Genomic DNA, 27590 nt, shown 5'->3' with positions numbered 1-27590 from the left:
AGTTCCGGATGTTGGCGCTCCATCAAATATTTCCACATCTGAGAAAAGGCGATTGGATGTGTTCGGTGGATCTCCAAGATGCGTATTTTCACATCTGAACCACACCACGGCATCGCAGGTTCCTGCGGTTCATGGTGGGCACAAAACATTCCCAGTTCAAAGTCTTACCCTTCGGTCTAAAGTCTGCCCAGAGGGTTTTCACGAAACGTATGACAGTGGTATCGGCAGCATTACATCGCCAAGGTCTGTTCGTGTATCCATACCTGGACGACTGGCTGGTGAAGGGATCATTCCCCCACATTTTGCAGGAACACCATCACATCTGCCTGGGCCTCCTACAATGCTTAGGCCTTCATGTCAACGTGGAAAAATCAGTTCTTCAACCGACCCAATCACTCCACTATCCGACCTCGGCAAAGTGTTTCCTACGGAGGAGAGGTTGTCATCAATGAGAGTCAAAAGCAACGTCATCCTCCAAACTCATCAGCCATCAGTAAGACAAGTGGCTTCTCTGCTGGGGTCGATGGCTTCTTGTATTTTTCTCATACCCAACGCCAGATTGAGAATGAGACCGTTACAACAAGATCTGGAAGACAAGTGGGACCAATCCTCGGGTTAGTGGACCGACAGGATTCCCCTCTCGCCAGCAGCGAAGATGTCCATTCTCTGGTGGTTACAACCAAAGAATCTTCTGGTGGGAGTCCCATTCCATCAAACTCTGCCAACCCAATCCCTGATCACGGATGCGTCCCTTCAGGGATGGGGAGCACATCTGGGTCATCTGCAAACACAGGGCAGGTGGACCAGCAGGGAACGGACCGATCATATCAACATGCTGGAACTGCGGGCGGTTCATTCAGCCCTCGAGGCTTTTCAACTGTTGATTCAGTCTGAATCAATCCTAATACAAACGGACAATACAACCACCATGTATTACTTGAACAAACAAGGTGGAACATGCTCTCGCCCTGTCTCTAATATCCCAGGCGTTTTGGCACTGGCTGCTAGCCAGAAACGTATCGATCACAGCAGTGCACCTACCGGGAGAGCAGAACGTGCGAGCAGACGCCCTCAGTCGTCACTTCGACGAACAAGAAGACTGGGTGCTCAACGACGAGGTGGTGGCAGACATTTTTCATCAATGGGGTCATCCCTTCATCGACCTCCTTGCGGACGATCAAAACAAAAAATGCCACTCCTTCGCATCCAGGTTTTACCGACCGGGAACGAGGGGGAATGCTCTTTTGATAGACTGGTCAGGGACGTTTGCATACGCATTTTCACCCCTCCCTCTCATTACGAAGGTTGTGGCCAAACTGATCTGATCCAGCATGACAATGATCCTCATAGCACCAGACTGGCCTCGCCAATGGTGGTATCCGGACCTGTTTCACCTCTCAGTGCGCCCGCATTGGAGACTCCCGTGCAGGCCGGACCTCCTGACCAAAATGGGAAGGAAGATCCTGCACCCCAGTCTTCCCTCGCTCAGCCTGACATCATGGCTCCTGAAGTCCTGCAGTACGGACATTTGAACCTCCCTCCAGATTGCATGGACATTTCGCGGGAGTCAAAAAGACCATCCACGAGGACCTCATACTCCTTTAAAGGGAAAAGGTTTTACTTGTGGTGTGTGCGTAATGGGTGGAATCCAATTCAAGGGCAAGAAGAGGTAATCTTGCCCTATCTGCTCTACTTGGCCAAATCTGGTTTGAAGTATACATCCATAAAAGTGCATTTGGCAGCCATCACGGCATATAGAAAATCGCCTAACCAGCCTAAGTTTTTTCAACTTCAGGTGGTCAAGGATTTCCAGAGCGGATACCCAAGTAGACCAGGCCTCCTTGAGGAATCTGTTTCAATGTTAAATGGTTCTGGAGTCTTTATATGCTTTTTCTGTTTACTATGTATCTTGATTATACTATGGTTACTTGCCCGCAGGATGAGGGGGATGGGCTTGCTATTCTATTCATGTGCTTATGACTATTGATGAGGATCCCCTGGAAGAGAAGGATAAGTTACTTACCTGCAATCCTAGTTCTCTTCCAGGAGTATCCTTATCAAAGTCATAAGCAACCCACCCGCCTCCCCAGGCAAGTGAACAAGATACATATCAAATCTTTGTGCTATGGTCTGTGGATCTCCGCAGAGAACAACTGACCTAACTGTCACCCTTGAGGCATGATGGGAAGCTAGGGGTCATGGCTGCCTTAAAGGCACGGTGCCAGTTTATCTGTGTGTGTCTGTGGGTTAGCTTTTCAGCTTTCTACAGTAAGGTTTTAATGCAATGCAGCCTATGTGCTGACAATATTTTCTCATTCTTCCTTGTAAGATGGTGTTTTCTATTGTTTTATTAAAGCAGTTTTTCAAATGTGCATTTTCTCCCTGCTTTTATTGAAATGTATTTATATACAGGGGAATTTCTTACAACTTTGTTCAGCATTGCTATGGAAGGTTGCATTGTGTTTTTATATATATATATATATATATATATATATATATATATATATATATATATATATATATATATATATATATATATATATATATATATATATATATATATATATATATAGATATAGATATAGATAGATATATAGAGCTACATATATGTTTCCACATATATGTTGTATGTTTCCGGGGTCCCTCACATGGGCGGGAAAATTCATGTGCTTATGACTTTGAAGAGGATACCCCTAGGATTACAGGTAAGTAACTTATCCTATTTTCCTTTATCATGCCTCAATGGGACCTTAATCTTGTCTTGACATTCCAGATCTGCGTTCCCTTAGAGCCCTTGCACAGTTATCCTCTCAGGCTTCTTACCATCAAGACGGCCTTCCTGGTGGAAATAACATCTGCCCGGAGGGTCAGTGAGCTTCAGGTCTTGTCTTCCAAACCTCCATACCTGACCATCTGCCCAGATAGGTTGGTTTTCAGAACTAGGGCTTCCTTTCTGCCGAAAGTCCTCACTCCTTTTCATGTAGGCCAGTTCATCACCCTGCCTACCTTTTAGGCTGTGCTGCATCCCTCTAAAGAAGAGGAGCGACTCATCTGGACCCAGAATGAGCATCGTCGTTCTACCTTTACCTTGCAAAAGAGTTCTGGGGGTATGACCAACTCTTCATGGGCTATGTCGAAGCGAAGAAGGGAAAGGCTGTGCAGAAGCAGACCATCCTCGGATGAATTGTGCTCTGCATTAAATGTAGGCAAGTTTAAAACATTTTCAGCCATCAGTTGCTGGGAAGATGGAAGAAAGTATGGGTGATAAACAGAAGATTATATGGATATGTTTAATTGGAGGCTTTTCTAAGTCTCTTAAATCCGCAGGTAGAGAGATGGGCAGAAAAGGAGAAGTTCCTCTCATTATGTTATAGGGATAGATGTTGACCTTTAACCTATAACAAGGATCCAACAACTTGGACGTGGGCACTCCGAGGTTCCCATAAATTATTTATTAACAAGTGGTGTGCAAGATGTGTTTTGGCTTCACAGCCCTTATCACAATATATATTTTCATCAACATTTTTGCCATGTTATATTCCTTAGCTTCTATTTACATTTTAAGTTACATGAAAAATACACAAAATAATTTGACATTCATTTTTACATGTTATTTTACACCCTAGTTCTCATTTTTCTCTACCTCATTAAAAAGAAGCTCAGGCCCACCCTTCTCCTGAATAGGTGGGCCAGCATACTCTGGATACCCATTCTAACTCCCAATATGTGCTGGTGTACTGAACCTCCATTTGTTTTGGCCATTCTTTTATATATAATGTGACTCCTTCTAAAAGTACCACACTGCCTACATTAGTTATAGTTCAACACCTTCTAAATCATGTTTTTGATGGATACTTTTACCTGCAGATTCTTCACATTTTGTATATCCCAGGCACTAGACTGATCCAGAAACTTTCAATAGCTCTTCTACTCCAATAGGAGGCAGTGGCTCAGTGTCTGCATCGGAAACGCCACTGAGCCATAACCGCTTACCCTGTCGCAATTATGTCATTTCCCTTTTCCCCTGCATTACCAACGCGGATCCGGAGGTCTCTGTCTTCTCTGATAGAAATTTCATCATGATTTTTTAGACAAAAATTGTGTGCAGTGCTAAAAATGTATCCCGTTAAATGTTCAGGGTTCACATTCTGTAGGGATTATGATGGGCAAGTGTCCATTATGAACCCCCATGACATTGCTTGTGGTGCTGAGCATTAGAGCATGGTACAAAGTTGTGTGACTTCTGCCTCAGTAGCCACCCCATCTGAGACCATTGGGACAGCTGTTTTTAAGTTACACATGCACTTCACTTGCACTGCACACTCACCTTACAAAAAAAAACGCTCCGCTGTAGTTCAGGCATCGCAGCACACCTGGGGTACACTCGGTGCCTCAGGTGGGGGCCGATGATGAAGCATACCACCAACTAGGTTGGTGGGTGAGGCCTTTCCTAAAAAACCAAATGGTTTTTCACTGAACTAATCAGTATTTACGTACACATACCTTTCCCTGTTATCTCTTGGGTTTACTTACTGCCAGTGTGCCGAACTTCTGTTTGGAATGCCATCAGCAGCTCAAGTCTTCACAAAGGTGGTGGCGGAAGTAGCGGCTCATCTTGAGAGGCGAAGGAGTCTAGTTTTTCATTCTTCCCTGTTGTTCGACTTGGACTTTCAGTGTGCCCAAATTTCATATAAAGCCGTCTCTGTGCACATTCTGTTCATAGAGGAAATTCTGGCTACATCTTTTCTTCAAACTTTCCCGCCCCCTCAGAGGATGTGTTACATTGAGGTTATGATTTCAATGTTGATGGAGGAAACTGGGATTTTAGTTTTGAAGGACCTTCGCCTGCTAGGTCTACTGGTTTATTGAATCCTCTTGGTCACGCATGCAGCTGGCACATGAGAACTGTCCAGTGGTGCTTCCGTGGTTCCAGCACCAGCTGGATATGTCAGACGCCATGCTGATCTCCTGGGACGCTGTAGCAGATCTGGCTTGAAGGTCGGTGGATAATAACCTAACAGGGGATGTCATTCCCCCTTCACAATTAGTGTCCATGGTTATGACATATGCCTCCGCTGTAGGGTGGGGTGCACACCAGCAGGAACTGAAGATCACAGGCCTTTTTACATCAACATGCTTGAACTGATGATGATTCGAATTGCACTGAAAGCCTTCCTCTATTCTGTTCACAGTCACTCTGTCCAAATCTTGACTAATAATATGACCACAATGTGGTATGTCAGCAAACTGGAAGGGGTGAGGTCTTATCATTTCTGTTGGGAACTACTGAGATTTCGAACTTTGGTGCAACAGCATGGGATTTGGCTCATCACCAACAATCTGGCCAGATTCCTGAATGTTAGGGCCGACAGCTTGACAAGGCTTCATTTTGCCAATCAACAGGGAAACCTTCATCCGAAGGTAGCACAAGATGTATTTGCGCTCTGGGGCATGCCTCAAGTGGATCTTTTTGCCACTCTTGCCAGTGCCCATTGCCTGAAGTTCTGCACCTTTTAGTATCCATTGTAGGGAGCATTGAGGGATGCTTTGTAGTTAGTGAAACTTTCTCTTTCATTGTGCGTCTCTTCCCAAACCCTCCATTCCTCTGGTGCAAACAAAGATTCTCCACGATGTGCGTCACCTCATCGTTCCAGATTGGCGTTGAAGAATGTGGTGTGCAGACCTTCTGCACCACTCCCTGTGTCCTCTGTTTCACCTACCTTTCATGCTGGACCTGCTCTCAAAGTCGGAGGCGCAGGTGCTGCACCCCAACCTCCAGAGCCTCTACATTCATGCCTGGAGATTGAGTGGGGTCACCTAGCTCCTTTCACCTGCTATCTGAAATGGTGGATGTGATTCTGTTTGTGCATCAAGGCTCCACTGAGGCGGTGTATTCTGGAAGATGAAACAGATTTGTGGCTTGATGTGCTTATAAAAACCTTGATACCTTGAAAGCCCATGTGTTGGAAGTACTTTATTTTGCTCTTCCCTAGGGTCAGGGTTACGCTATGGGTTCCTTTCAGGGATACCTAGCAATGTTTTCTGCATTTCTCTGCCTTTCAGATAAGACGTCCTTGCTTAAGTCACTTATTCTCAAGACATTTCTAGAGAGTTTGACTAATTTATTTCCACCTGCCCTATTTGTCAAGGCATAATGGGATATAAACTTGGTGTTTACATTTCAGATGGGCTGTACTTTTGAGCCTCTTCTAAGTTGTCAATTAAATTTACTGATGTTAAAAACTGTTTCTCTTATAGGGATTACTTTAGCAAGGCATTTCAATTAGTTGCAGGCGCTGACCGTCCTTCCTCTATTCATATGATCTTTCCCCGACAAGTTGGTACTTTGAACCAGAGCTGCTTTCCTGTCATACATAGTAATCCCTTTCTTTCTAGGTCAATCCATTGCCCTCATTTCTTTTTATCCACCACATCCAACCAAGGAGGAGGAGAGACACCACAGGCAGAATTCCAAGAGGCAAAGTCAGCTTCTACATAGACCAAACCAGGAAGCACCTCCTCAAAGGTTACTTAAGTAGCAGGAAGAGCAAAGCAGTCAAAAAGAGGACCCTATCTCAATTGATTATTTTGTGCATCAAAATGTGCTTTGTGGGATAAAATGGATAGGAACATGCCATTAGGAAGCCAGGATGGGTGCTTTATGTCTTCGATGACATCACAGTTGCATTGTTTCCAGCACCTAGCCAGTATCCTCTACCATTGAGGGAGAGCTACTGAACGTTTCTGGATCCAGTCTGGTATCTGGTATATTAGGAAGATGAGAAATCTGCAGGTTGAGTATCTATCAGAAAGATTGCTAACGAAATGAAGTAACTTTTTCATCCTCCACCACATCCTCCAAAGGAGGAAGTGATGCTCTAGTGGCTGTACCACAAGAGGGCGGTCAGCTTATATATATACTGAACCTAGGATATTAGTTCTGACAATTAGAACCAGCTTTTTATAGGTTACGTGGGTAGCAGGAAGGTTAAAGCAGTCCAGAACAGGACGTCATCTTAGCAGATCATTTTATGCGTCAAAATGTGCTTCGCTGAAAAAAAAGGATGGGAAACTGATATCAGGGCACCAGGGTGGGTGTTTTATGCCTCTGATGATGTCACAGTTGCACTGTTTGCAGCACTGACAAAAAGCCTGTGCCCCCTACCATTGTGGAACAGCTGTTGTAAATTTCTGGATACAGTCTGGTGCCTGGGATATTCGAAAGCTGTGTGATCTGCAGGAAGAAGCAGTATCCACCAGAAAGATCATTACTGAACGTGAGTAACTTTTTAATTCAATCTACATGGATGAAAGGGCCTCATGTTTATTTTATTTTAGTTTTTTGCTCTACCACTAACAGTATGCCCACTAGTAGTACTGGGTGGTTATTGCCTTCCTCACCAGGTTACAGGGAGACTGGTAGAAATAATTACCAGTGGAACAAAGGTCTTTTTATTTACTTGTACCTGTGCCACACACAGCAAGCATCCAATGACTGTGGTCCTTCACTTCTCCTATAATAAATGCCATATGGTGTGTATGTGTGATATTTGTTTGAGAATTCGCATGATGAGTGATTGGCATCTACCCAGCAGCAGTACCTGAGTCAGCCCTGCTTTGAAAGGCCGTGGAAGTCAAGCCCTAGACTGCATTGCAACAGTGGAATGACAGTTGTGATTAAGGGTGGGTGTAGTTCGCGAAGTAGCACTTCGCGAAGCTACGCAAAGTGAAGTTCGCACTACGCGAGCTACGCGTAGCACTTCGCGAACTGCGAAGTAACATGTTCGCACTGTGCAAGATGTTGTTTTCAATGATTGCACAGTGCGGACAAGCAACCGGCACTGTGCAATCATTGAAAATGGCATCTTGCACAGTGCGAGCTGTAGTTTTCTGCTGCTCGAGTAGATTTTTACTCGAGCTGCAGCTTTCTCAACGCCAACTGGTAGTTTCTCATCGCGAGCGGTCGCGAGCATACGCGACCCCTCGCAATGAGAAACCTGACCTTCTCGCGTTGGGAATCTCGCCGGGAGGTTTATTTTCCATGCTCGCGATCGCGAACAAGGAAAAAGTCTCGCCAGGATGTCATTTTGCTTGCTCGCGGTCGCCAACTTGACGTTGAGGACCGCGAGCAAGCAAAAAATGACCGCAGCACTACGCAACACTACGCTACGCGTGTTCGCACTGTGCTACGTGCAGTTCGCGTAGTGCGAAGTAGCGCGAACTCCGCAAACTACGCGAGCGTAGCGTAGTGCTTCGCCCAGGCCTAGTTGTGATATCTGATTTTGCCCTCCCAACCTCCATCCCACTGACAATTTGCTGCTGCCTTCTCAATTCCAGTGTTTAAAATGCGAACAGAAGCCTGCCAAATGGTTGGTTAGAGGGTTGATTTTTTATAAAGTAGCATACTTTTCATTGGGTGCTGGGGTTCCATTACTAGCCTTGATTTTCCATCATTTTAACTTAATGCTCTTCGGCACCAGCTGAGAGAGACAACATGCAATAACTTTTATTCTTCACTGCTGTTATCTTTAAGGGTAGGCTAGAGCAAAGCCTAGGACCAAAGGAAGTGGAGAAAAGCTGCCCAAATCAAGTCGGTAGAGCTAAGGCCCGGCTGACCATGTCCTGCTTGAAGAACTGACTTTAGGAAAGAGCCTATTTGAGAGCAAGCAGAACCTATAGCTCACTTGACCTCAATAAGCAACAGATTCCACAGCACAAGAGGGTAGAGGATGTCCCAGATGCACTGAAGACCACTCTTGCTGGTGAACCTGCAGTGCCCCCAACGCACCGGACCTGCATCCCACCAATGTTGTCTTGGTCTCTAATCGTGGAGCAAAAGTGTAGCTGGATTGATTGTTTAAATGAGCTTGTGACTGTTGGGTGCCCATATGCTTTGTTTCTAAGCCAGAGAGGAAAATTAAACGTAATATAAAAATAGTACCTTCCTCCCAGGTCCTTATGCTCCTCTTCAGTGTTGAATCTAATGGTTCCGAAAGTAAGAAGATCAAACTTGGGAGGCAGAAGCTTCATTGCCTGTACTTTCAAGCTTTGGAATACTCTTCCCCAGAACTTAAGAAAATGAAAGTACTGCTGCCCTTTAGGAAAGGTCTGAAAACATGTCTTCTCTATCTATAGTCGGTTCTTATTACTGTTCTAGGATTACTTTTTCAGCTATTTCATTTCATATCACCTTAACCCTGAACCAGGATGCCCCTGTTCTCAGGATTTACCATCTTGTCAAATGGATACCCACACTAGCCTTTTCAGAGGTACAGTCCCCTGATATTTAATAACCCCTTTGTCTAGAAAGCATGGAGACTACCCAACTTCTAGGTGCACTGAACTATGAGTATTTGGAGCTCTTCTCTCCTGAACTAGGTGTAGTACCCCCTCACTGACACCAGAGCCCCAGAAGGCACGAATATCTTCTCACTTTCTTTGTTCGTCGTCAGTAAACTGTCCTACTCTAATCAAAGACATACTAATATTTAACATAAGTGTGGCTGGACATTGACCTTTGCAGTGTGTAACTGTTGTAGTTGTTGAATCAGATTTCAAAATCCACTACCATCTCCTGGCCTAAACGTGGACTTTTCACTCAGTACCATTGGAGACTCAGTAGTACAAAGAGGAGTACATGGGCAACCCAACTGGAGTACAATAGTATCCAAAGCAACAAGACACCAGAGAGAAACCACTTTACTCACTACAGATACTGTTCTCTTACATCTGACTTCCCCAGGATCTGGAGAAAATGTCTCTCATGCTTCACCCCTCAAATTGATTTTGCAGGATCTAGTACTCCCAAATAATATAGAGTACCTTATTTGTAACACTGGTCCACAAATCGAAAACTTATTATCAAAGGTTTCTTGTAGTTTTCAGGTTATGTGTAGCTTCAGTAATGTGAGAATTAGGCTGACACAGAAGACTAAACTTGTATTTTCAGCACCTTCCGTGAAAGAAACTGTGAAATGTTTAAAATTTGCTTATTGGAACCATTACATTATTTTAGTATTGTAATATCCTCTAACAACCCAGTTGCCGTACTTACGATAACGTGAAAAAGATGTGAATGAGAACATGTAGCCCACTAACAGCATAATGATGGATCTTGCATATTAAATTCCCTGCAACTTCTCCACCATCTGTTATGCCTTTAGCCCTTAGTGAGAGATGTAAAACCTATATTTGCTATCCTTTTTTTTCTAGATATGCCGCAGGTTGAATGGTGTCAGATTTACAAGCTGCAAAAGTGCCAAGGACCGAACCGCCATGTCAGTGACTCTGGAACAGTGCCTGATCTTGCAGCATGAACATGGGATGGCTCCTCAGGTCTTCACACAGGCTCTGGAGTGCATGAGGAGGTAAGCATCGCACTGCTTGCTCACCATTGACTCCCTGATTAATGATCCATGTAAACTGCAGATGAGCAGATTTCTCACTACAGAATATTCAGTTCCTTTATGAAAAGTACAGTTAGAACGAAATCAAAGCAAAGAAAAACAAAACAAAAATCTTTTTTTTTTTTTTTTTTTTTTTTTGCAATCTCATACTTTGCACCCTACTATATACTTTCAACACATAAAATGACCAGCCTGCATGTAAAATACAACAGCTGCCTGGATGCTTTTTTTCCATTGATCTGTGAAGTGTTAGTAGTCAACATATGTGATGAGTAGTACATGATCTTAGGGAGTGGACATGGCCCATCACAATTTTTTGGGTATTGTGTATTCCATACATACCCAGAATGCAACAGAATGGCTGATAAAAGCCACAATGACGTTGCCCACACAGGGGCTGGGGAAGGAGACAGGTGGCTATCCCTGGCTCCTCTGCCTGATTTCTAAAGGGGAATGCATCTGCAGGTTGCACTGGTTTGCTATGCTTCCACCCCGGCAATACAACACAGCTCGCTCTATGTTGGGCTAATTGTCAGTATGAATGTTTTCATGATAATGCAGTCAAACCTCCATCACAACCTGTTCAGTGTGCCGTTGTCACATCAACTTAAAAACCTCCTGTATTCCTTCTCAGCAGAAAATGTTAACGCGGAATGAAATGCTGTAATCTCCTCTAGTCCTTTTTTACTGTTGCTCTGCGCCTTTGCTTGAAACACTGCTGGAAAATGTTATCCCTTTGCATACCTAAAGAAAGGATAAGAAAGCAATTTTAAGTTTCTTTTTTTGAGTTTTGTTCTGGGTTTCATTCCTTTTAATGTACTGTTTTTTTTGTCTTCATCAGCTTTCTCTAAAATATTCAGTGCTCTTATCCTTTCTGTATGTTTCTGTTATTTGACCCTTTCTTCTAACTTCATCTAACATTAAAACAAACAAACAAAACCTATTACTACTCCTCCAAGCCAGGTTCACAGCATCAGTTAGAAAACAGAATTTGCCAAGTTGTCTAGTGTAGGTCAAAGACGACTGTATACATGTCAGAATTTCAGGAAAGCCTCAAACGGTTACATCTAAATTCAAGTGCTCATGCTCAAAGTGTGCCATTTTGTCATAAAGTCAGTGGTTATCCGGAAAATCTTGTGGGGGTTTACTATCCTGGAGTACATGGGGCACCCTTGGGTCCAATACATTGCTTTTGTACTTCCCTATTTATTTACCTTTCCTCTTGATTTCCCTCTTTAATTCCAGTGCTGTGACTCTTCTTGCCAACATAGAGTTAACTGTGAACATCTGCATTGAAACCATCAGATTGGCTTTGAACGATTCAGTGTTGTAATTAAGCATTAACAGTGGCTACATTAATCTGAAGTGAGTATTAACCACTGTTAAAGAAATGGGTGCATAATTAATGCAAGGACAATTAGCAGCTGTTTATGCCTGAAATTATGTTGGCAATACGATTGTTAGCATATGCTTCACCCAATTTGACCCAAAACAGAAAAAGACAAACCCACTGGGTAGGTTTGCCTCATATCCCTGCCAGTGAATCTAAAATGTTGTCAAACAGCAGTAGCTAGTGCAAGCATTCTAAGTATTCTGATTTGATTAGCCCAATCTCACTCATCCATAGTGCTTATTTGAAACACTCTTATTTTAGAACATTTAGCTAATGCTGAATACCCACTATATTACTGATCTTCTAATATAACAGCCACCCTCTTCACGAATCTCCCTACTCCCTAGAGATCCTAGTTTATTCACAGTGTAATTCGATGCTGGTTTTGGGGAAGGAGCTAGTGGATGCTACTGGTAGAGACAGTCATTGTGAAATTGCAGTCCAATGCCTGTTTTCGATCTGGTACGCATCCAAGGAGTACTATATGTGAGCAAAGTTTGGAAAGACATTTCATTGGACTTGAAGGTTGTGTGATAGATCTGAGAGTTGGAGAAACAAGACAGATTAACAGAAAAGCCATCTGCAAAGCAACAAAGCAAAGGCTTGCTAAAGCAAGACATGAACAGGCTTTGACGTCCTATATTGTGATAATTAAAAGACCGAACCTCTTTAGTGTCCAAGGTACAATCTATGTCTGTGTCAAATGAAGCAAAGCATGAAACGCAAAGCATAAAAGGGCAGTCATTGTGAAACAGATCCATAATAAATGTTTAGCCCTTTGAAAATATCCCTACCTTTCAATTGAGAGCTATCACATACATTGTTTTAGTTTTACTATCACCAGTAGTATCAAAGGGATAATTGACATACATTTGAACAAAAGAAGAAAGGCAGACCATAGTCGTCATTGTTCTTCTCCTTTCTCTCTTAAGAGCATTCCAGGAAACTTCGACCTGTGCTGTTAGGCTTACTGCCTTGTTTGTGTGACTTTCCGTCTCTCTATTTGGTTAAGTTTGTGCGATACATTTAGCTTTCTAAAGTTTTTTAAAATTTTCCCTTCATATCTATAGCAATTTTGGGGCATTGTGGAATAAACACTAGATGGAGCTTTCTACTACTTATTCCCTTGTGAGGAATTTTGAAGCCCTCCAGGGAGAGGTGCATTTTTACTACTCAAAAACACAATCAGCAGCATTCTAAGAGATAAAGGTGGTGCAAATGTATTTCACGTTCTTTAGAAGAGTCTGAATCTTATGTCCTATCCTTGACCTTAGAGAAATACCACAAGCCATTCAAAATGAACACTTTGGCACAGTTTCACCAGGGCAATCTGATAAATAGAGCTTGATGTGTCTCAACAATCAGGGCACATATTTCCACATTCCCATACTGTCATGTCTTATTATCTTCCTGGCAGGCATAGGTCAATGGCAAAGCCAGGCTCTTCCATTGAATTCACCATTGACTTTGAGAGACATTGTGAAGTTTCTGATTGCACTCCCACAAACATGAGGAGCAGAAACATTTACATCTTCCTATAATTTGATACGGTGTTCAACAAAAACAACACAGTGGAGGTGCTACTGATCTATTTTACAGAGATGTGCCCTTTCCCTCATGACGTGAGCATCATGAATTTTTATATGTTTCAATCTTTCTTTGTCATGTTCATTGAGGACGTTCAGAATAGGCACATGTGTAAGACCCTCTTATGGTCTCCCTGACCATCTGCTTTTTGGTGGCTGCACTCCTCTGTTTTAGGCTAATGGCATCTCGGGTATTCATCCTGAATATCTTGTATTTCCAAGTCAAGATTTGAACTACTCTTCTTTCCACAGGCACAGTGACACAAATTTGTTAAACATTGAGATAACTTGTTATTGTATTTTAATGGACTTACAGCAGCAACCTCCTTGGTAGGGAGCCATTTGAAACACTGCAGCACCAGCCAGTAATTTTCGAAGTGAGCCGAAAGACTGCTTGTTGACATGTTTGTATCTCCAAGCATGAATAACCTCCATATTACTATTGTGAAACTAGGACCAATCCACCTGCCTGAGCAATGCTTGTACCTGCTGATGGAGATTACTTAACACAAAGGCAGTGCACTATCTGAACAAAGGGAGTTTGCAGAGTCTCTTTACTGCTGCAAAAAGGTGGTGACTCTTTAATGAATGAATGAATGAATGATCAACCTGTAGAGCACGAACAAATGCCCAAGGGCGTCAAGGCGCTGAAAACAGAGACACCGGTCAGAGGAAGGAAGTATCGGTCCTCTAAAGAAATCAGAGGACAAAGAGCCAGGTCTTTAAAGATTTACGGAAGAGAGGGTGAGATTCAAGACAGGAGATCGATGTAGGTAGGGTGTTCCAGAGTTTGGATGCAGCCACAGCAAAGGCTCTTCTCCACACCTTACCCTCCTAAATCTGGGCACAACCAGCCAATTTTTGTTGGCAGATCACAGCTGCCTGGCAAGCACATATCATTGGAAGAGGTGTTTGATTCCTTCTGGACCTGCATAATGAAGGGCCCTATGAACAATACATAAGGCCTTAAACAATATTTGCTTCTCGGTTGGAAGCCAATGCAGATTTTGAATGGCAGCAGAGATCAAATGAAATTTGGGAATGTCAAAATTCAGTCTCGCTCCGGCTCTCTGGACAAGCTGCAGCTTATGAATAGATCCCTTGTTAATATCCAGTTAAAGAGCATTACAATGATCCAACCTGGCCAGTATCAGAGCAACAGCTGCGTGTTTTCGTGATGAGAGAGAAAGAAATGGGAAGATCTTCCTCAAGGTCCTAATAATCCAGAAACAGGATGAGACAGTTCTGTTGGCCTGGAGATCAAAAGACAGCATGTTGTCGACCATGACACTGAGATTCTTTGCAGAGGCAACAGGGCAAGGATTTGATCCAAGCATTTCTGGCTACCATGAGTGAGTCCAAATGTTTTGTTGGTCGCCTAAGTAAGAACCTCGATTTTGTCCTCATTGAGTCGAAGAAAGTGGTTTGCCATCCAGGAGGCAACAGCCTGCATGCAACTGTTAAAATTGGCTGTGGAGGCCTTTATGTTTTTGTTCTGGACACAATTATTTGTGTGTCATCAGCATAGGATAAGGTATCCAACCCAAAGTATCTGATATATCTCTATCAATCAAGGTAGGACTGAGAGAGGAGCCCAGCGGGACTCCACAGGAAGTAGATATGGGATCATAGTAAAATTGGTCCATCTTTTCTTTCCTTGACCTATCTGTCAGGAATGAGGCCAGGAGCTCCAAGGCAGAGTCTGATACCCCAATTTCCTGAAGACGGACAAACAGCCTTATTAAGGAGATCGTATCGAAAGCCGCAGATAAGTCCAGCAGTATCAGCAATGAGGTGTACCCGGAATCTACTTGGGTGCGTATGTTGTTTACTGCAGCTATTAACGCAGTCTCAGAGCTGTGGCCACTCCTGAAACTATATTGGGAGGAATCAAGCAGGTGCTGTTGCTCCAAGTAGGTGTTTAACTGAGTGTTTAGATGTTTTTCCCGGATCTTTGTGGGAACAGGTAGCAAGGAAATGGGCTGATATTGGAATTCGATGGGTCCAGGTTGGTTTTCTTAAGGAGAGGCTTAACAATCACTGTTTTCCAGCTAGAAGGGTAACATCCAGAGAAGATGACCATATTAAAATTTGACATTCAACGGGGAACAATAAATTCTCTTCCAAACTTCATAATCTTCAGGTAGCAGGGTTCCAGTGGGGAGCCTAATGTAATTCCCCCTAAGAGCTGATCAATCAATTCATAAGTTAGAAGAAGAAAGGCAGCCAGGCCTGTATCCCTCTTTCCAATATTGAGGGAGCTATGAGGTGGGGAATTAATCTTTTGGGGCGTGGTAGAGAGTTTAAAGTTTAGGTTTTCCAGAGAGTAATGGATCTCAAGAATGTTAGCGTGGAAGAATTTGGCCATCCTATAACAGAAATCCTGCGAGCTATCGTATATATTGGGGCAATTCTGTCTTCTGAAAATAAAACGACAACTTTTCTAATTTGATGGCTGCTTTATATTCTGCTAACTTCCTCTTGTGATTTGCTCTTTCAGTCTGATCAAAATGTCTCCGCCGGATACGCTCTTGGCGGCCACAGGCTTGTCTGAGTTTTCTGAGCTTCTCTGAAAACCAGGGAGCTGTAGGCTTTTTTTGCCTACATAGAATTCTTTGATGGGGGCAAGAGAGTCAATGGCTGCTGTAAGCCAGTTTGAGTACTCAGTGGCTGCCAGATTGGGATCATTATGCACTTTCCAGTACTGGTTGCTGAGGGCCCAGGAAAGCGATTCCTTGCTGACATGTCTATAATTTCTTTTTAGCACCTTAATATTTCCCTTATTGATTTTCTTTTGTAATGCTGGGAACGAAAGTGAGAAAGGGATGGTATAATGGTCCGACCAGGAGAGGGCAAGAGGTTCAGCCACCGTGAGACGAGGATCATTAGAAAAAATCCTGCCCAATATATGTCCTGTCTCATGAGTGGTTGTCCTCACTAGTTGTGATAGACCACAGCATGCCAGTGTTTCTTTGAAAGTCTGAGATATCTTACATGAGGTGTTCTCCAAATGAAAGTTAAAGTCTCCCAGTAATGTTAGATTATGTTTTCCCAGGTAGGGCTCTATACAACAATAAATTCCAAAACAAAGGATGACCTAGTCCTGGAGGCCAATAAGTCAAAACACCAGCAAAGGTTTCTGTTGGGAGTACTTTTAGTGAGAAAAATATTGCTTCATAGAAGTCTGTGAGAGTAGTTAGTGCTCAATATAACAATATAAGAATCCTTAAAAATAATGCCTTATACCCCCACTCCTGACTTTTTACCTATTCTATCAAGTCGACATAGGGTATATCCCTGTGGATGTTGGATAAGGGTTCCAAGTATCCCCCTCTTTTATTGTGTCTCTGAACGAGACTATCCAGCTTCCTATTGGTGTTTTGTGATGAATGGAAGCTGTGCAACAATGTCTTGCACTGCACTTTTACTGAGTAAGTTACCTTCCTCTGGAGTGGTTTATGTTGGTATTTAAGGAGAGATGCAATCTGTCTTCTGCCAGAGAGTTTGGAAGTGAAGGGTCTGCTGAGGTGCTTGGATAATCTGATGGTATATTTCATTTTGGTACGCCCCTTCTCATTACCTTAATTCCTTTGATCCTTTTGAGGTCAACATTATATATGATAAAAATGGTCCTTGCTGCTCCTGGCTGGGTCAGTAAAAATTGAGGTTCATATTTCCTTGTTTTGAAGAGCAGCTGAGGTTTTCTGTACCATAAATGGACAATTCAATTTCTATTTGCATTCATTTCCAAGAATCAGTTTAATGAGTGTGTTTTCTTCGACTTGTCAGAGGCCACGTAATTTTCATTGGGAACAAACTCCCTGCTTCCACCAAAGCCTTGTATGCCAGTTCAGTAGGACCTTCATTTTTTTGCTAGGCTCTATATAGATTGATTTCTTTGAGCTCATGCTTTCCTCTATTTCAAATTCCTTTACAAAATAGCCTTTCTTGTTCATTTCGGAGTATTGAATGACCCACTCAATTTTCTGCATGTTTCTTTGTTGTTTATTGAAGCAAGATAAAAACGTCACATTTATGAGAAAGAGGAGTGCTCCTAACTAGTACCTCGCACGGATGGGAGGACTGTCAGCTCTTCATCGGATGTAGTGGTGCTTCTTCGAAAAAAGGTTCTTACAAAGAAACATCTTGTGCCAAGCTCTGCCTTGTACCAAGAATTATTGTGTACAAAAGTGGCAGAAGAATAACCTGCCCCTTTTACTTAATGTCTCTTAGTCACATCCATTTTATTAGATGGGTGTGTGAAAAGCAGATAAGAGTGAAACCAATGCTGATGCCCTGCAAGGGCTGACGAAGGATTGTGTCTTAGACGACTACTAATCACTGCTGTCTAGACTCATGTTCAAACTCAAAAATCATTTGTTGGCTGTGCTGAATTAAGGTTAAAAAAGGTTTTCTGGATTCCCGGTCGAGCACCTTGTGGACATTTTATTTATTGAGACCTCTATAGAGTAGATTGAGTATCCATTTCAAAACAAACATGCCTTAAATAATATCTTACTTTTTTTCTAACTTGTGAAAGGTGAAGTTGTCTTAACTTAAGACATCTTGAGGTGGAAATCACCTGGGTGATCTTATTTAGCGCTGGCAAAGTCAAAAGGTGTGGCTTGTGATTTAAGTCCGGAGTAATCCATTTAAAAAGCCCACTTGACTGGTATAATAAAAAACTATTGCTTTTTGTATACATTGCATCTATGATATAAAGAATTTAATTTATGGTGATTCAGAGCACTTTTTGAAATATAAAGGTCAGTGATGCATTGCAATGAAAACACCTCAGAGAGAGTAGATTGATGCAGCAGACAACCAATAGCACGAGGTGAGAGATATACAGCCCACTGGGAGGAGCCAAAGCCCACTCTTTTTATATTGTAAAGAAGTGATTACAAAAGGCCTTGTAGACAACTGTACATGCAAGTCAGACCTAGAAATGGCAAAATGTCTTCTCCCTATGTCTCGAGGCAAAAGTTAAAATCCCTACCTGAACTGCACAAAGCAACGATGTGAAGGCTTGAGTAAGAATTACTCTGGATACAAATTCCAGTGTGCTTGCTTAAAGTGGGCCATTTAGTCTTAAAACACATATCATCAGTACCTCATTCTTGAAAGTTTGGAGTTTTCTGGTTTATACCACTTCATAGTGTATTTCAGTAAACCTCAATTAAGAATCTCATTCAAGAGAACAGCTAACTCTTGCTTGACTAGCTTTTGTTGCCTCGCCTCTTTTGTCCTGTTACAAAAAGGAACAGTTTGTACTGTGCCTTCGTGAAAGGAAATTGAGGATGACTGTAGATTGAGCCCTGTCTACCCGTGAAAGGAAATTGAGGATGACTGTAGATTGAGCCCTGTCTACCTTATGGTTAACTTGATGATGTTGAATTTACTTCAGTACTTTACGTTGGCTGGTACTGGACAATGGTATTGAAGTATTAAAATGTTATGATTTCTCCTCTATCAGTGAGGTGTATTCTTAGAGTAAAATGGTCTTAGAGATGATTCTACAAGAAAAACAATGTTTAAGTTCAGATACTTCTTCCCCTTTCAGATAAAGTCCCTGGTGTGTTTATGTATGTGTGTATATATATATATATATATATTCCCCCAAACCACCAATGTGTACCTAAAAGGAGGGTGATAGACTAAAACTAAGAGAGATGTTTTGTACAGAAAGAAACCAGATATACTTCTGTTTAATCGTGGACAGGGCTTTGGGCACCAGCACATTGCATCATATGTTAGGCAATGGCTAATGAATTGAGATCTTCCTGAGGCATGAGTGATCAAATTATATGTTGGGGCCAGTACACTTTTAGCAGGTTGAGTAGAGAGATATGGTAGCCAGCACTGGAGGATGAGCTATTTTCTCTGCCAGTGGACTCCAAAGAATATCAAGAAACGGTTAGTGAAGAAAGAATACAGCACTTAACTATTTAACATATTTAACAGCTTTCCATTGCAGTAAATAACTTTAGATGTCTTTTAAAATGTTTACTTTCAAGCTTACTTCCTCAAGCTCCTAATTTACAGAAACATAAACTGGCATGTATCCTTGCAGCAAAAACTAAATCCTAAACAGAATCATTCATTTAATAAATTAATCTTCCAAAACATGAAGCTTGCTGGAAAGGGTCAAATACTGCAGTGGTGGTTCATGTTCTGCTTGCCTTTCAGAGACCCATTTCTTCGCAGCATGTCAAAGCATGGCATGGCCGCATGAAAAACCGCCTGGCCTGCTAACAGAGCGAACATGAAAAACCATTTGCTTTTCAACTTTTCTTCTTCAGTAGAATACAGTACTTTTTCTTATGTTTCTCTTCTTTTTTTATCCTCTCTCTCTTGTTTATCTGTAATGATTTTATGAATTTATTTGTAATTTGTTTGTTGTTTTTATTGCATTTTTGTGTCTTTTTCCAAACTTATTTTCCAACATTTGGCCTTTTTCCCATATTCCACCGCCTGAATTATTTTCTGGTCTCCTCTTTTTCCATTGGTGCTTTTTCTGGTACCCCTCTTGTATGTTGGCCTTCCTCTCCTTCTCTTTTTTTTATTCCTTGTTTGCCTTCACCGACCTTTTCCCTTTTCACAGCATTGGAACACGGGAGGTAGTCACCCAGAAGAACTTAAGTGGCCTGGTGCCCATACGAGATTTCAGACTAGACCCAAGCCTCCTCTACTCCATTCCTTTACTCGCGCTCAGCCCCAATTTACTTGTTGTGTGGCTGTTTCTGAGCGTAGCCTACCTGGTGGCCAAACTGCGCTGCAAATGAAGAAAATCTTGATTTAAACGCAAACAAGCCATGTTGCAGAATACAGATTTACAGCTGACTTTCTGCTGGACAAATGAATGTGCCATGGGAGGATTGCCTGACAGGAGATATGATAAAGCCTTACAATTTCTTATTTCTATTGTAGTATTTATGTAATATACATCTAATATATTTTACCAGGAGATAATATGTATAAGCTGTCTACCGGCAAATTTCTGGTGGTATAGTCATGCACTGAGAAATGTGTCCTCTTTCTCTATCTTTGGCTTCCTTCCACCCAACGGTGTTCACCGTGCTCTAGTACCTCATTCCTTTAGTGAGCTTGACGGCGTACCATCCCACCATAGACTGTTCTTCCTCACTGCTTGCAAATCGTACCTCTTCCAACCAGAAATTCCAGTATCTGCCACTTATTTTGTTTTTCTCAGAGGGCAGGCCTACTGCGATTTGTATCTCCTTAAATGATCTTTTCTTCCCTCGCTGTATTGCCTGCACAGTTTAGCAGTGCTGGTAAAATCGACAAATAGCAGGTGAGAGTTATATATTTTTATGTACCTCGGCGGCATACGGGGGCCCACTTCTTCTGCTTATTTCAAAGTCAATGCACATGAAGGATAAAACATGAATTCTCAAGTACTCTGACGTTCTCTATTTTCACCTTTTTGAAAAGATACAGCTTTCCAAAGTAAACAAACAGCATATCATTGTCAACCGCAGGTTGAGTTTCAGAATTGTGCATGAACTTTTTATATTTATACGTATAAATTGTATGAGAATTCTTTGCTAGGGACAGTGGGGGTAGGTGATTTAGTGAGGGGGTTGGTAAAGGAATGGAGGAGACTGACAGAAAGCTGCTACTAATGTTTAATCCATTTGTTCTTCCACAAATACCCTTTTATTGTAAACAAGAATAGGTTTCCTATATTAACCACAAGCTCCAAATAAAGCACTTGTTTACTCATGTCAAAGTATTCTTAAGTGTGGAGAACGTTTTCTAAGAGTGCCTACAGTGTGCAAAGTAACTTCAGACCTCTCAGGGATTCAGTGGCTTAAATCAATGGATTGGCGCTCCTCATGCCTGTTTACATTAAAATTGTTACCTTTAGCTCACCTGCATCACAACTGGAAAATTGAGTAGCCTGCAGGGAGCAATATATGATTGTGTAGATGCTAATTCCTGTTGACCTGTAAAACCAACCTCTTTCTGGAACACAACGATGATTTCCAAAATCTTTGCTCTGCACATATCAATGGCTTTATCAGCACTTGTGTTCTGAAAGCAGTCTTACAGAACATGAAATGGATAGGCTAAGTAACTCACATTCTCTTGCAAATGCCAAATGTGGTATTATTGTTGACAGTAGCACTTTGAAGGTGACAAAGGGCCAAATACAAAAGTTATAATTGTCACGCGGTAACTCCCAAATTCTTAATCTTTTAGCCTCTTCAATGATTTGAAAGAGATGACCTCCACTAGGGCAGTACAGAAGAGCTTGTGTGCTAACACTTTAAGAGCTAAGAATCCTTAGGTGAAGAAGCGACCGAATGGGTGGGTCCATACACTCTCTACTCCCCGTTGCCCAACCAGCTCCTGTACTCTGGACATCATTCTGTGAGAAACGGGTACTATTTTATTTCAAGAACTTGATTAAAGGAATTAGGAACGATTGTGTGCTTGAAGGGTCTAAAATATTAGTAATACAAGACTTAATATGGTGAGTATATTTTAATTATTCTTACATCACAGTCTTTTAGTCCTAAAAATGGAAAGAATCGCAAGTATGAATATTTTCAGAGTGGTAAAGGAGGCACAATGTTAGGAAAAGTCTTAACCAAGAATGTGTTTCTTCATGGACTGGCCAAACATAGCATCTATCGTATGCCGTATTATGTCCACAAAAAGAGTGGAGAGCAACCGATTTAGAAGTCTTGCATTCAAAATAAATTTGAGCTGGTCTTTGATATGTGGTAGAGGCTGATGTTGTGTGCATTGTATGAGTGTGCACCTTCACTGGTGAAAAAATGACCAGAGCAGCGTAAATCTAGAGAGTGCACAAAATTACCCACCATACTACCTGACCTAGCCTCATTCCCAGGTGTCTTTTTTCCTTCATGGTGGAAAACAAAGAAAAATCCTCCTTTAACATTTGAACTATGCAAAATCCTTTCTGGTTTAGATCTGGGACTGGAAAAATATAGGCCAGTAAGCATTTTGGTTTAAATGAATATCAGAGACAAACTTGTGTCAAAAGGTAGGACTAGTTAATAAAACTAGTTTTCTTTCCCAAAAATTATAAATGGTTCTTCAGCTGTTAAAGCTTGTAATGTGCTTACTGTACCCAAAGATATTATGGCCAGTAAAAAATATGCCTTGAGCTGTTTTCCAAGTCACTAGTATTATGTCCGTGGTATCAAATGCTCAAAAGGCATATGCTTTAAGACCACATTAGGATTCTAATTAGACTAGTGTATTATTATTGAGAGAAAGCTGCAAAAAAGACTCCCACAATAACTCTTGGCAACCTCAGTTTGCAGACAAAGTTGTTGAAGTATTTCTGCAACTCTGATAGCCATCAAATATGCTACCCCAATTTTCCAAAAATGACACAAGTAATATATCTAATCTAAGTCAATTGATCTAGTTCCCAGGTTGAGCTTTCACTCTATCAAACTCCTACCCTGTTGCTTTTTCATTGCTGACTGCTTTCTTGTTGCTTGATATATTTGCAGGTTTTTCTTTGAGAAAATTAATGCGTTCGAAAAGTAAGGCTCAGACAGGATACGCACAAGTTGAGGGTCTGGAATTTTCAAGAAATGTTTGTAAGTCATAGGGATCACTTAACGTAGCAACCAAGATTATTAGTATCCTAAAGGAGAAACATTACGTATATTGATAAGTGCCCACAACTGGAGTTTCAATCACAACAAGGTATATTTTTATAAAATCATGATTCTAAATCCAGAAAAAACTATATACAGTATAAGGGTCTGTGAAACAGGGTACTCTGTTGCAGTGCCTGTGAATTGTGAGTGGATGAAGTACAAAAATCTATACCCAATTGGAAAACAAATAGAAGTGTTTTGACTGTACAGAATCAAATCACATACATAAACATTCTAAATAATTATCTTTAGTGCTACCTGATTTTATCAGTAAACAAAAGCCCAAAACATAAGGTCAATCAATGTTTCCAACCCAGGGAGGTAATTTAGGCACGGTCTTCATCAGATCCACTGTAAACATTTCAAAATAGCACCCTGTGACAGTACCTTAAAGGTTCAGTGACCGACACAAGGTAGGAGAGTAGTGCAGACCATCACTATGGGGGTGCATTTTTAAAACGCTTAGCACCATGAGCTGGTTAAAGCCTAGTCTCAAGTGCAACATCATATATTTGTTTTTCTCGACTTGAAATCATGTATTTGTAAAATATGTATTGCCTTGATTGAAACTGTGGTTGTGGTCATTTATCATTAATATGTATAATGTTTTGTTCTCTTGGATACTCAAGCTCTTGGTTGACACATGAAGTGGTCCCCATAACTTAAGGACATTTCTTGGATATGATTCTGAGTGAACCACGGTTTTATGTAACTATTAGTATCGAGGTTCTTAGTAATGCACGCTTGCCCTTTATTCTTTTGCATCAAGTATTACCAGTGGTTGAGATTATTTCAAGTACTATGTCCAATTTTGTTGTTGTTTTCCCAATGTCTTTCTATATCATTGAGCTGCAAATTTTGACAAAGGAATCCTTGATTCACCACTGGCAGGTTTACACGTGAAGAGTTGTCGTAGTTCTGATAACTCTTTGAGTCTGTAGATTCTTCACTCGGTAATCTTTTTTAATCACATTCTCCATTCATTGTCTGAGTATTTCAATCTTTCCTCCTTCCTGTCGATGTTTCTGTCTCCATAAAATAAAGAATTAATTAGTAACTCAGAAGGACTTGAAGGTAGGGCCTCCGTTTGGATCTCTGCTAAGGATGCGGAGGCTAGCGTAGCCTCCTGATATTTAAGCATTGGCAGCAGAATGCCTGCCTTGAGTGGTGTACTCATCTCTCGAAGAACTGGGATGAGGAAGGGGATGAGAACATCATTAAAAGAACAAGTTAGCCAAAAAGTTTGAAATGCCCTTGTTGAAGTCACAGGCAGTGATTTTGTGGTGAGTCTTCCCACTTTAGGTTGTGTGAGTAACTCATGGAGTAGAGTCCTAACCTTGCACCTCTTATGCGATCAAGTAACATTATGTTGAAACACCCTGTAGACTAAGCTTCTTCTTCCTATATCTTTGTATTCAAATGAATCACACATGCTTCACATTCTTCAATCATATAATTCAACATTCTGATTAGAGAGCGATGGATTGAAGAAGGAAAGCAATTATGTAGTCTTAGCTTTTTTACATTAAAATGAAATCTCTCTTTAAACTTGGAGGTTTATTTTCGTTAAGCCAAAGTACAAAAGTTTGAAAATCCAGTAATCAGCTACCTCTTGTTGTGGATTGCAGGTTCATCAGCTTTAGACTGAATGGTGACTTACCTGATTATGCTCCTCTGTTTGTAAAGACATACTACCCTCTTGTGTATTCTCTAGGAAATTGCAATCAAGGTAGACTCTGGAACAGTATGTAGAATCAAAACTTTACAGTGGAATTTTGTTATAGGAAGAGACTTTGGCTGCATCAAAGGAAATAGCCTGCACTGTACATTTCTTGCCATAGTCTGAGAGCGAGACCAGGCTGTGTGGTCCTATAAACATCTTATCTTGTTGATTAGACTGTTCAATGAAAACAGAATGGAAAAATAGAAGAGGACCCCATCACATTTAGTAGGATTTCAACTGAATCCACACTTGACAATCTTGGGGATGAAGGGAGGACGTCCTGATGCGCCCCTACTAGTCCTGCTACCAATATTGCCAATCTGTTAAGTGGGAACACTGCCTACTATTATTGCCATGGCCAGATACATTGTTAGTAAGTTTACCAGTTCAGACTCAACTTGATATACAATTTGTTCCATTGTTATATTCACAGAAGTATACACAGAGACTCCATGGTCAACCGAAAGTGCAAGTTAGGCCAGTCCTTATCTCAATACTAGCCAGACATCTATAACTTTAACCGTGGATTATTGTACGAGCAGGCTATAGACATTTGTGGTTTTATGGTCATGCTGTTAGTGTCCACCTGGGAAAAATTTACAGCCTGCAGACAGGCAATTTTTTTTAAAGGACTACATTTCTTTGTCTGCAGAGTTAGCAACTCATGGGGGAGATCCAGACCCTGACCAAATATATTTTCCTGTATCCAAACAGTGCAGAGAGGCTTTGTAGTTGTAGGAAGCTGTCTCTGTATATACTATACAAAAGTAAGGTATAGTGGGCACAGAATCCAGGGAATCCCCAGAGGTATAGCAGAGGCTAAATTAGGTAAGTGCTAACAGCTCTCTATGTGGAAGTTTGGGCGAGCAGTGAGACTTATCCAGAGGGTGTGTTAAGCATTTATTGTATTCACTCAATCAAGACTGATGTACAGACTCAGAGACTCAATCCAGACCTATTTGAGTAAGTACAAAAAAGGTATACTTGCATTTTATTTCTAGAACCAAGCAGGACTTGGTGTAGGTGGGTAAAATGTACATGGAATGCAGGATTTCACAATGAAATGCAGTTATGATTGAAGTTTTCAATAGTTACAGGCTGGTATTGATTCAGAAAGCAGTTTGCATTATACAATAATTAGTTTCCAAATACTTTTTTGTTACTTTGAGTACTGGGGTGGTATGGCTAGATACCACCTCTAAGGTTCTTACAATAAACGTTAAGTAAGACTTTTTATATTTTACAGTTTAGCTCTCTTTTCTCCATACAAACATCAGTTCAACACTTGAAACATTTTAGGCCCAAAATCTCATAACATGGGTTCCCATGGGAGAAAAAGTGTTAGAGGTTTCTCAGGTGAGTGCACGACTTACGAGCGGGAGTTTTAAGAGTGAGGACCAAGGTTCCCCAAGGTCTAGATGGGCACTGGAGTTGCACCACCAGCGGCACTGGGGCGGCCGGGTGCAGTGTGCAGGAGCCCAATGTTGGCAAATTAAGCTAAGGGGCCATTCGGGTTGGGACTGCCAACAAGCAGGCCACTCAGGTGTGGGAGCAAAACTCCTGGGTTTAAGGTCAGCACTTCAGGGGCTGACAATCAGCACAGTAGCTGCACCACCAGTGGCACTGGGGTAGCATTGTGCAGGGTGCCAAAAGGGCGTCTGGACCCTGTGCTGCTCAATGGAGACCTTCAGTTTGTAGAGTTGGCTGCAGGCTCGGACAGGAAAACTTCCTGAAGGCGACCACTGGCTGGAGAGGTAAGTTGGGAAATTTGGGGATGCCTAGACACCGTCGGTTGGGCCCACAAGGGCGGTGAGGCGCCAGGTACGGGGGTATCTTCTGGCGTCAGGTTTTCTTACCAGCTCCGGTCGTGGTCAGTGGGACCCTTCTGGTTGAGGCTGCAGGCGTCTTCGTGAAACTTGAGGGAGATCGGGGATCACCAAATCCCATGTCAGGATCGCTGGGGAGATCTCCTTGTAGTGTTGGGCCACTTGAACTCGGGCGTGGGCATTAGGTGCAGAGTGGTTCAGAGTCACCTGAATCCGGATTCTGGTCTTGGAGTCTTTCTTGAGCAAATCCGGTGCTCACGTGAGTCACAGTCTGTAGGTGAGTGCAGGGCAGGTCCTCCGGTCTCTGGGGGCTGCTGGACACACCGGTTTCTTCGCTGTAGGCAGGTCAGGACAGGCCGGTAGGGCTGGGGCCAAAGCAGTAGTTGTCCTCTTTCTCCTGGGTCAGCATGGCTCTTTGGTCCTTCTTCTTTCTTCCTCGAATCTCCAGAGGCAAGGTTCAGGGTTGCCTCTAAATACTAGATTTAGAGGCAGTAAAAGGGGTGTGGAGGTCGAGAGCAATGGGTACCTTTCTTGGAGTGGGTACACCCCATGTTATGCCACCCTCCAGTGGGAGGGGGCATGAACCTCTCCCTAATTGGCTGAGTCCCCTCATCTCCAAGAGGAAGGTGACTGAGATGTGTGCTTCACCTTGCCTCTCCCACCTGAAGAGGTGGTGGCAAAGGTGGGTCTTCCTAGCTTGGTTTTCCTGACGATTCTCCCTCCGAAAGGGGGGGGCCGAACTGGTGGGAACCAGTTGCTGGGGGCAGTAAAAGGCAGGAACAGCTCCCAAAGGCGGCAGGCCTTTGAAGCCTCCCCTTCATGGATCCAGGCCATTCTGGGGGAGGAGGCATGACACCTCTGCCTGGCTGGGATTTGTTTCTAGACCCAGAGAACGGAGGCTCTCTACCCAGGGGTCCAGAAACCTGTATGGTCGTGGCAAATGGCGGGTAGCAATTAAGGACCTACACCAGGGCTGGTCGTTTTTCAG

At 42.3% G+C, this 27590-nt stretch overlaps 1 protein-coding gene across 6 annotated transcripts in view; it reads left to right on the top strand.

The window, feature by feature from the left end:
* INPP4A (inositol polyphosphate-4-phosphatase type I A) overlaps positions 1 to 27590 on the top strand; it is an 857226-nt gene that overhangs the window by 809716 nt on the left and 19920 nt on the right. For 3 of the 6 annotated variants that reach the window (XM_085622821.1, XM_085622820.1, XM_085622817.1), the window contains one exon: positions 10213 to 10367. In XM_085622821.1, coding sequence (XP_085478947.1) covers positions 10213 to 10367 — 155 coding nt within the window. Of the gene's footprint in view, positions 1 to 10212; positions 10368 to 19989; positions 21141 to 27590 lie in introns of those variants that run through there. The other 3 variants (XM_085622816.1, XM_085622818.1, XM_085622819.1) reach the window with 3 other exon arrangements.

Source organism: Triturus cristatus, chromosome 8 (genome assembly GCF_964204655.1).
Source record: "Triturus cristatus chromosome 8, aTriCri1.1, whole genome shotgun sequence".
Lineage (NCBI taxonomy): Eukaryota > Metazoa > Chordata > Amphibia > Caudata > Salamandridae > Triturus > Triturus cristatus.
The sequence above is the reverse complement of the archived record's forward strand: the minus strand, read 5'-3'. Positions and strand labels throughout refer to the sequence as shown.